Source organism: Somniosus microcephalus, chromosome 28 (assembly GCF_052327205.1).
Source record: "Somniosus microcephalus isolate GS21.2 chromosome 28, FLI_Smic_1.0, whole genome shotgun sequence".
NCBI lineage: Eukaryota > Metazoa > Chordata > Chondrichthyes > Squaliformes > Somniosidae > Somniosus > Somniosus microcephalus.
In genome coordinates this window covers 16,011,676-16,022,769 of record NC_141014.1, presented here as the reverse complement: position 1 = coordinate 16,022,769, position 11,094 = coordinate 16,011,676, and the positions used below count along the sequence as shown (strand labels likewise).

At 50.9% G+C, this 11,094-nt stretch overlaps 1 protein-coding gene across 1 annotated transcript in view; it reads right to left on the bottom strand.

Moving 5' to 3' along the window:
- The window catches only part of LOC147098995 (transcription factor AP-4-like), a 40,624-nt gene that overhangs the window by 4,631 nt on the left and 24,899 nt on the right, over positions 1 to 11,094 (bottom strand). Inside the window, exons 4-6 of the mRNA XM_085969516.1 lie at positions 9,477 to 9,623; positions 7,519 to 7,662; positions 400 to 564 (exon numbers count right to left, since the gene is read on the bottom strand). Coding sequence (XP_085825642.1) covers positions 400 to 564; positions 7,519 to 7,662; positions 9,477 to 9,623 — 456 coding nt within the window. The remainder of the gene's footprint in view (positions 1 to 399; positions 565 to 7,518; positions 7,663 to 9,476; positions 9,624 to 11,094) is intronic.

Below are 11,094 nucleotides of genomic sequence, written 5' to 3'. Positions count from 1 at the left end.
AAAATATATTACCCGCTTCCTGTACAAGAGTGGCCTGACGCCCTCTGACCCCCATACCTGTGTGTGACCTCCTGACCCCCATACCTGTGCGAGTGACCTCCTGACCCCCATACCTGTGCGAGTGACCTCCTGACCCCCATACCTGTGTATGACCCTCTGACTCCCCATGAACCCTGCCCCCCAGCCTCCATGACCCTCTGGCCACCTCCATAACCCTCTGGCTCCCGTACCTGTGTGAGTGACCTCCTGACCCCCGTACCCGTGTAGGCCTCCCACCCCCATGACCCTCTGACCTCCCATGACCCTCTGACCCCCCCAACCTGTGTGTGACCTCCTGACCCCCGTACCCGTATAGGCCCCCCACCCCCATGAGCCTCTGACCCTCTGACCCCCCCATACCTGTACAATGGTGTCCAAGTTCTGTTTCGACGTGGACACTGAGCTGATGACAGAGCTTGGTGCCATGGTTACCACGTTGACCTGTAGTGCGCTTGGAGGCAGTGGCGCTGGCACTATGACTGTCGGGTGGTGAGTTGGGGCTGGGGGACTGTGTGCGATGGAAAGCTAACAGGGAGGGAAACAAATTAAAAAATAAAATCAGAAGAAACATCACAGGCTATAAAAACACATTCAACTGTGCACAAATGGCAAGGGAGGGTGAGACAGGTGGACATTGAGGCAGAGAGAAGGAGAGAGATAAACAGAGACAGAGAGAGAGAGACAGAGAGAGAGAGGGGGAGAGAGGGGCAGAGAGGGGAGGGGTGGGGAGGGGGAAGAGGGAGAGAAGGAGAGAGGGAGGGCGGGCGAGGGAGGGCGGGCGAGGGAGGGAGGGCGGGCGAGGGAGGGCGGGTGAGGGAGGGCGGGCGAGGGAGGGAGGGCGAGACAGAGGGCGAGACAGAGGGCGAGACAGAGGGCAAGAGAGACAGAGAGAGAGACGGAGAGAGAGAGACATAGAGAGAGACCGAGATAGAGATAGAGACGGATATAGAGAGAGACGGAGAGAGAGAGAGAGAGAGAGACGGAGAGAGAGAGACGAAGAGAGAGAGAGAGAGACGGAGAGAGAGAGAGAGAGACGGAGAGAGAGACGGAGAGAGAGAGATAGAGACGGAGAGAGAGGGAGACGGAGAGAGAGACGGAGAGAGAGACGGAGAGAGAGACGGAGAGAGAGGGAGACGGAGAGAGAGAGAGAGACGGAGAGAGAGAGATAGAGACGGAGAGAGAGAGGGAGACGGAGAGAGAGAGAGACGGCGAGAGAGAGACGGAGAGAGAGACGGAGAGACGGAGAGAGAGATAGAGACAGAGAGAGAGAGAGAGACAGAGAGAGAGAGACGGAGAGAGAGAGAGACGGAGAGAGAGAGAGAGAGTTTCTGCTGCATTGGACTCAAATATAAGAGTTATTTTTAAACCGATCAGTGGTGGAGACGTGTGGAGGAAGCAGACAGGTGAGGGGTCACAGGCAGGGTGAGGGGTCACAGGCAGGGTGAGGGGTCACAGGCAGCCAAAACATTCGACACAACATGAATAAGTCAACAGGGGTCTAAAGGAGCCACAAGGATCTCAGTGGGGAAATGTACTGCCTAGTGTGAGACTGAGGATCACAGGAACAGGAGGAGGCCATACAGACCCTCGCGCCTGTTCCGCCATTCAATTAGATCACGGCTGATCTGTATCCTAACTCCATCTACACGCCTTGGCTCCGTAACCCTTAATATCCTCGCCTAACAAAAATCTAACAATTGCAAATGTGAAATTTACAATTGACCCCCGGCCTCAACAGCTTTGCGGGGGAGAGTTCCAGATTTCCACCACCCTGTGTGTGAAGAAGTGCTTCCTGACCTCACCCCTGAACGGCCTGGCGCCAATTTTAAGGTTCTGCCCCCTTGTTCTGGATTCCCCCCACCAGAGGAAATAGTTTTTCTTTATCTACCCGATCAAAATCAGGAAGCTCAGCTCAGAAACTGTGCTCAGATCGGGCAGCTGCAGCAGCAAGGCTGCCCGGCGACACGTCAGCGGGCCCGGCGGGAGCTACAGGTGCAAAACGAGCCGGCAGAGTTGGGGGAAGACAAGGTCAGAGCAGCAGCAGGAGGGGGCAGGAGAGCTCCAGGCCTGAGCGGAGGAAGGAGCCGGGCCACGAGGCTGGGCGGGCAGCAGATCACAGGACAAGGCAGCAGCTGGGACCACATTCAGTTACCAGAGAGAATCTAAAAGAATTACTCGAGTTACAGAGCAGAACGGGCAAGAGACCTCGGATCGGGTCACCAGCCTGTCCCTGCTGCTCGGCCGGGGGCGGGGGCTGGGGGGGGGGGGGGGAAACATCCCAGAACATAATTCTCCCAATACATTCGAGAAACGCTGCCTTATTACACACATGCTCAATTCCATAGGTGCTGGGGAGGCCTCGATGTCATCACTAGCTTTCTAACTGAAGGTTTTATTGTGACATTAACAGGCCTGGCTGCAGCCTGGCATAAACTCACTATGCTCCGTACCACACTGGGTCTCCCCTGCCTCTCCCACTCCGACCCCCGCCACTCGCCAACCCTCCCCCCACCTTGCAGGACCCCCCCCCCCCCCCTGTTAAATATTGAACTTTCAAATCAGTTTTAAATAGAATTTTACAACACAGAAACAGGCCATTCGGCCCCACTGGTCCGTGCCGGTGTTTATGCTCCACACGAGCCTCCTCCCACCCTAATTCATCTTACCCTATTCCTTTCTCCCTCATGTGTTCATCTAGCTTTCCCTTAAGGTATCGATGCTATTCACCTCAACCACTCCCTGTGGTAGCGAGTTCCACACTCTCACCACTCTCTGGGTAAAGAAGTTTCCCCTGAATTGCCTATTGGATTTATTAGTGACTATCTTATATTTATGGCCCCTAGTTCTGGTCTCCCCCACAAGTGGAAACATCTTCTCTACGTCGACCCTATCAAACCCTTCATAATCTTGAAGACCTCTATCAGGTCACCTCTCAGCCTTCTCTTTCCCGATAGGTACAGGAAACTTCGCGATATCTGGCACCGACGGGACCGAGCTGCTGCCGATCTATCAAAACGTCCGGATGGACCAGCGCTAATGTTGAAGGATACGGAGGTTTTCATCTCCGTATCTGACAACAAACACTGTTGCTTAGCAACAGCTTGTAAACACTCGGCCCGTACCTTGGAAGCGTCTCTGAAGCTGTTGCTAAGCTACAGAGACGCTTTCCAGAGCCTGACTGTTAAAAAAAAAAAAAATGCTAGAAGAAAAAAAAACTAACCAAAATGGCTGCTGATTTCTGCCGTTAGATCGAGGTTTCCGGACATGCAACCTCCGGATAAACCAAAGTTTCCTGTATAACCTCTCAGCTTTGGTATCATCCTTGTAAATCTTTTTTGCACCTTCTCCAGTGCTTCTATATCCTTTTTATAATATGGAGACTAGAACTGCGCACAGCACTCCAAGTGTGGTCCGATACAAGTTTAACACAACCTCTCTGCTTTTCAATTCTATCCCTCTAGAAATGAACCCCAGTGCTTTGTTTTTTTTCAATGGCTTTATTAGCCTGTGTCACTACTTTTAGTGACTGGTGGATCTGTATCCCCACCAGATCCCTCTACCCCATTTAGAAACTTATTTTCCAAGAAGTATCTGACCTCCTTATTCTTCCTATCAAAATGCACCAGCTCTATTTACCAATTGCTACTGATAAATTGCCAGAGTTTGTTCGGGTGGAGAATCGGTGGAAACCAATTTGTTCTTGAATTTGGAGGGGGGGAAAAAAACGATAATTGTCTTCTTCCGAAAATTAGAGGTGGACCTGTGCGTGGATTGTATCCATGACCTCAAGCGCACACACACACTGCAGGCTGTGTGGGCCTGGAGATCATTGATGCGATGCGCCTGGGTCTCTGGGCCTGATTTTCAGCAGGAAACGCAACGAAGGCTGTGCAATTTGCTGTAACCGCCGTGAGGACTGTAGCCTTTATAGTGCAGCAAACCTGCTTGGGAGCAAAAGCAGAAGTGCGCCGACAGAGTGAAGACTTGAGGGCATCAATCAAAGGCTGACCAAAGGTCACGCACCGAGGCACTGGTTGCTAAAAGCAAGATCGCAGCTGTTCCTCTGTGCAAGATCTCCAACAGTTTTTATGATTCCCACCTCCAGATAGCAGTGATAAATTGGCAAAAAGGAGCCAGAAGGGGAGATGAGGAGCTTTTTTTTTTTTTAAACGCAGCGAGTTGTTGTGATCTGGAATGCGCTGCCTGAAAGGGCGGTGGAAGCAGATTCAACAGTAACTTTCGAAAGGGGAATTGGATAAATGCTGGAAAAGGAAAAATTTGCAGGGTTATGGAGGTTAGGCCACAGCTGGAATACTGTGTGCAGTTCTGGTCGCCACACTATAGGAAGGATGTGATTGCATTGGAGAGGGTGCAGAGGAGATTCACCCGGATGTTGCCTGGGCTGGAGCGCTTCAGCTATGAAGAGAGACTGGGCAGGCTGGGGTTGTTTTCCTTGGAGCAGAGAAGGCTGAGGGGGGACCTGATTGAGGTGTACAAAATTATGAGGGGCATAGATAGGGTAGATAGAAAGGAACTTTTCCCCTTAGTAGAGGGGTCAATAACCAGGGGGCATAGTTTCAAGGTAAGGGGCAGGAGGTTTGGAGGGGATTTGAGGAAAAACTTTTTCACCCAGAGGGTGGTTGGAATCTGGAATTCACTGCCTGAAAGGGTGGCAGAGGCAGGAACCCTCACAACATTCAAGAAGCATTTAGATGAGCACTTGAAACGCCATAGCATACAAGGCTACGGACCAAGTGCTGGAAAATGGGATTAGAATAGACAGGGCTTGATGGCCGGCGCGGACACGATGGGCCGAAGGGCCTCTTTCTGTGCTGTATAACTCTATAACGCTAGGAAGAGCTGGGGGGAGTGGGACTAATTGGATCGCTCTTTCAAAGAGCCATCACAGGCACGATGGGCCGAATGGCCTCCTTCTGTGCTGTATGATTCTCTGATCATAGTGGCAGATAAGTGACAGGAGCCACAATAAACAGGAGTTCTTCAATTTTACTTTTAATTTTAATAAAACTATCTAGGGGTTAAGAGAGAGCCTGACCGTAAGCTCCAGAAAATGAACTGTGCATATAATGGTGGATTTCCATTCAGCTTGGCTGTATGTTTTTTTTTTTAAGTTTCCCCCACACCCCCCCCCACTTATTTTCTTGAATTTGTAAATGTACAACATAAATTTCAACTGATTTTTCTCTCTGAATTTACCCGGGTATTTTGGGGTCCAACTTATTCTCAACCCCCCAACCACATTTTCTCCTGTATTTTTAAAAAGAAAAAAGACTTGCATTTCTATAGCGCCTTTCACAACCACCGGGCGTCCCAAAGCGCTTTACAGCCAATGAAGTATTTTTTGAAGTGTAGTCACATAAGAAATAGGAGCAGGAGTCGGCCATTCGGCCCCTCGAGCCTGCTCCGCCATTCAATATGATCATGGCTGATCTGATCATCGACCTCAACTTCACTTTCCCACCCGCTCCCCATAACCCTCGACTCCCCTGCAGTTCAAATATCTGTTTATCTCCGCCGTGAATATATTCACTGACTCCGTCTCCACAGCTCTCTGGGGTAGAGAATTCCAAAGATTCACAACCCTCTGAGAGAAGAAATTCCTCCTCATCTCCGTTTTAAATGGGCGACCTCTTATTCTGAGACTATGCCCCCTAGTTCTAGATTCCCCCATGAGGGGAAACATCCTCTCAGCATCTACCCTGTCAAACCCCTTCAGAATCTTATATGTTTCAATGAGATCACCTCTCATTCTTCTAAACTCCAATGAGTATAGGCCCAACCTGCTCAACCTTTCCACATAAGACAACCCCTTCATCTCCGGAATCAAACATAGTGAATCGTCTCTGAACTGATTCCAATGCAAGTACTGTATATCCTTCCTTAAATAAGGAGACCAAAACCGTGCGCAGTACTCCAGGTGTGGTCTCACCAACGCCCTGTACAGTTGTAGCAAGACTTCCCTACTTTTATACTCCATCCCCCTTTGCAATAAAGGCCAACATTCCATTTGCCTTCCTAATTACTTGCTGTACCTGCATGCCAACTTTTTGTGTTTCATGTAGGAGGACCCCCAGATCCCTCTGTACCGCAGCATTCTCCATTTAAATAATAATTTGCTTTTCAATTCTCCCTACCAACGTGGATAACCTCACACTTTCCCACATTATACTCCATCTGCCAAATGTTTGCCCACTCACTTAACCTGTCTAGATCCCTTTGCAGGCTCTTTGTGTCCTCCTCACAGCTTACTGTCCCACCTAGCTTTGTATCATCAACAAATTTGGCAACAGTGCACTCGGTCCCTTCATCCAAGTCATTGTTGTAATGTAGGAAACGTGGCAGCCAATTTGCGCACAGCAAGCTCCCACAAATAGCACTGTGATGAGGACCAGATAATCTGCTTTTTAAGTGATGTTGATTGAGGGATAAATATTGGGCGGAACACCAGGGATAACTCCCCTGCTCTTCTTCGAAATAGTGCCGTGGGAGCTTTTCTGTCCACCTGAGAGAGCAGACGGGGCCTCGGTTTAACATCTCATCCGAAAGACGGCACCTCCGACAGTGCAGCACTCCCTCAGCACTGCACTGGAGTGTCAGACTAGCTTTTTGTGCTCAAGTCTCTGGAGTGGGACTCGAACCCACAACCTTCTGACTCAGTGGCGAGCGCGCTGCCCCCTGGGCCACGCTGGACACTAAAGCGAAAACCTGAAAAGCCCCCCCCCCCCCCCCCGGAAGCTTTAAATTAGCCTTAAAGCCTGACATCAAAGGTCACGGTGCATGACCTTTCTAAATAAGCCAATGAGGAGACGCTGGGTTGCCCCAGTGTCATCAAGCAAAAAGCAAACAAAAAATGGGCCCGCACAACTAATAAAAATAACAAAGAAAACTTATAAACTTATAAGTTAAATGGATACTGAGTCTTTGAGTATATTCAAGGCTGAGATCGATAGATTTTTGGACTCTAGGGGAATCGAGGGATATGGGGATCGGGCGGGACAGTGGAGTTGAGGTCGATGATCAGCCATGATCTTATTGAATGGCGGAACAGGCTCGAGGGGCCGTATGGCCGACTCCTGCTCCTAATTCTTATGTTCTAAGACACTGCATGCTCCCTCTCAGGGGCCATCCCGGCACAGACAAGACCGCAGAAGAGAGGCGGGTAGCCAGAGTGACCACCCTAGGGGCCGCGTCCAACCTGGACCTGTGGATGACCACCATAGCCAGGCCCAGGAGCTGACCCGGGGGGGGGGTCCTCCGAATTGCCCCTCCGCACCGGGTGGCCGCAGATCAGGAGCGCGGGGGCTGAAGTGGAGCCGGAAGTTGAGGAGCAGCCTCCTTCGGATAGCGGAAACGGGGCGTGTGCCCTCTCGCGGCGAACGGAAATGTTGAACGCGGCCTCGTCCAGGCTGCGGCCGTTGCAGGCGGCCTGGGGGGTGGTGCTGGAGCGCGAGGCTGTACCTGTGCTGTGTTGATGGTCCTCTGCTGCTCCTCTACCAGCTGCCTCCGGCGTTCCAGCACCTTATCGTGCTCCTGCTGGAGTTGGGCTTGGTGCAGGATCTCCTTCAGCTTCCCGGGCTGCAGCTGCGATTCCAGGGTTTTCACCTGAAAAAAGAACAAGCCAGGAGGGCGATTGGTCAGCATTCGACCCGAGGTCAGAGAACCATGCAGCACAGAAGGAGGCCATTCAGCCCATCATGCCTGTGCCGGCTCTCTGCAAGAGCGATCCGATTAATCCCATTCCCCCCTGCTCTTTCCCCTAGAGCCCTGCTAATGTTTCCCCTTCTAGTATGCACCAGAGTTTCAATGATTGCAAGATTTGAGTGACGAATGAGTTACATGGACAGACTGGAGAAGCTGGGGTCGTTCTCCTTCGAGCAGAGAAGGTTGAGAGGAGATTTGATAGAGGTGTTCAAAATCATGAGGGGTCTGGACAGAGTAGATAGAGAGAAACTGTTCCCATTGGCGGAAGGGTCGAGAACCAGAGGTCCCAGATTTAAGGTGTGTGGTAAACCACTGTTATAGTTATCACTGTATATTGTTCTCACTGTTCTCACTGTCACATCACTACACGAGGTCGCCTCTTGTCGCACTGTTATACCTGGGCTGACCACCTCCGACTCCGCCCATTACCTGCCCAGGTATAAAGGTAGCTGACTGGCTAGTATTCCTCCCTGTTGGATCGGATCACCCACGAGGGTGGGCTCTGTTATTTAGCCAATAAAAACCTTCAGTTACGTTCTTAACTCGTCGCCTTTTATTGGACTAATTGATAGGCATATCAAGGTGATCGGCAGAAGAACCAAAGGCGACATGAGAAAAACTTTTTTACGCAGCGCGTGGTTAGGATCTGGAATGCACTGCCTGAAAGGGTGGTGGAGGCAGATTCAATCGTGGCTTTCAAAAGGGAGTTGGATAAGTACCTGAAGGAAAAAAAATGTGCAGGACTACGGGGAAAGGGCGGGGGAGTGGGACTGGCTGAAGTGCTCTTGCAGCGAGCTGGCCCTCAACCCTGGAATCATTCTTGTAAATCTTTTCTGCATCCTCTCTAAGGCCTTCACATCCTTCTTAAAGTGCGGTGCCCAGAATTGGACACAATATTCCAGTTGAGGCCGAACCAATGTTTTATATAAAGGTTCATCATAACTTCCTTGCTTTTGTATTCTATGCCTCTATTTATGAAGCCCAGGATCCCGTATGCTTTTTTAACCGCTTTCTCAACCTGCCCTGCCACCTTCAACAATTTGTGCACATACACCCCCAGGTCTCTCTGTTCATGCACCCTCTTTAGGACTGTATCCTTTAGTTTATATTTCCTCTCCTCGTTTTTCCTACAAAAATGTATCACATCACACTTTTCTGCATTAAATTTCATCTGCCACGTGTCCGCCCATTCCACCAGCCTGTCTGTGTCTTCCTGAAGTCGCTCACTCTCCTCCTCACTGTTCACTATACTTCCAAGTTTTGTGTCATCTGCAGATTTTGAAATTGTGCCCTGTACACCCAAGTCCAAATCATTAATATATATCAAGAAAAGCAGTGGTCCTAGAACCGACCCCTGGAGGACCCCACTGTATACCTTCCCCCAGTCCAAAAAACAAACCATTCACCACTACTCTCTGTTTCCTGTCAGTTAGCCAGTTTTGTATCCATGCTGCCACTGTCCCTTTTATTCCATGGGCTTCAACTTTGCTGGCACTTCATCAAACGCCTTTTGGAAGTCCATGTACACCACATCCACCGCATTGCCCTCATCAACCCTCTCTGTTACCTCGTCAAAAAACTCAATCAAGTTGGTTTAACACGATTTGCCTTTAACAGGCCCGAGAGCAGAGCAGCCCAGCGCACGGGATCGTAAACCGCAGGCGGATTGTGGATGAACACACGGAAAAGACGGCCCTGGGGCCAAAGAGACGGACCTTTTCTTCCAGTGTGAGACGCATCAGACGCTCCTTCTCCAGATATTGCCTCAGCTCAGCCAGCTCCTCATCCGCAGAATCCGGAGAACCGATCCCTTCATCGGATTCATCGCCTCGCTTCCGCTTCGGGGAGGAGTCGGTGTATTCCTGGGGGAGAGAGGGGGAAACACAGGTGTCCATGGCTAACTTAGCAAGACCAATGATACAATACAGACACTGTAATACAGGCCGTGTCAAGTAGCAGGGCTCCAAGGGTTAAATCATGAGCATAGAGTACACAAATGGGGATGTTCGCTGATGACTGCACAGCGTTCAGTGCCATTCGCAACTCCTCAGATAATGAAGCAGTCCATGCCCGCATGCAACAAGACCTGGACGATGTTCAGGCTTGGGCTGATAAGTGGCACACAAGTGCCAGGCAATGACTATCTCCAACAAGTGAGAGTCTAACCACCTCCCCTTGACATTCAACTGCATTACCATCGCCGAATCCCCCACCATCAACATCCTGGGGGGATCACCATTGACCAGAAACTTAACTGGACCAGCCACATAAATACTGTGGCAACAAGAGCAGGTCAGAGGCTGGGTATTCTGCGGCGAGTATCTCGCCTTCTGACTCCCCGAAGCCTTTCCACCATCTACAAGGCACAAGTCAGGAGTGTGATGGAATACTCTCCACTTGCCTGGATGAGTGCAGCTCCAACAACACTCAAGAAGCTCGACACCATCCAGGATAAAGCAGCCCGCTTGATTGGCACCCCATCCACCACCTTAAACATTCACTCCCTCCACCACCGGCGCACCGTGGCTGCAGTGTGTACCATCTACAAGATGCACTGCAGCAGCTCGGCAAGGCTTCTTCGACAGCACCTCCCAAACCCATGACCTCTTCCACCTAGAAGGACAAGGGCAGCAGGCGCATGGGAACACCGCCACCTCCAAGCCCCCCTCCAAGTCACACACCATCCTGACTTGGAAATATATCGACCGTTCCTTCATCGTCGCTGGGTCAAAATCCTGGAACTCCCTCCCTAACACCACACGGACTGCAGCGGTTCAAGAAGGCAGCTCACCACCACCTTCTCGAGGGCAATTAGGGATAGGCAATAAATGCGGTCTTGCCAGCGACGCCCACATCCCATGAACTAAGAAGAAAAATCAGGCTTGTATTCCTTGTGATACAGAAAGTTAAGGGGAGATCTGACTGAGGTTTTTAGGATTTCGAAAGCAATTGATAGGGTCAATGGAGAGAAACTTTTTCCCGCTGGTGGGAGAGTCTAGGACAAGGGGGGAGAGTCTAGGACAAGGGGGGAGAGTCTAGGACAAGGGGGGAGAGTCTAGGACAAGGGGGGAGAGTCTAGGACAAGGGGGGAGAGAGTCTAGGACAAGGGGGGAGAGAGTCTAGGACAAGGGGGGAGAGTCTAGGACAAGGGGGGAGAGTCTAGGACAAGGGGGGAGAGTCTAGGACAAGGGGGGAGAGTCTAGGACAAGGGGGGAGAGTCTAGGACAAGGGGGCGTAACCTTAAAATTTGAGACAGGCCGTTCAGGAGAGAAGTTAGGAAACACTTCTTCACACACAGGGTGGTAGAAGTGTGGAACTCTCTCCCACTGCTGG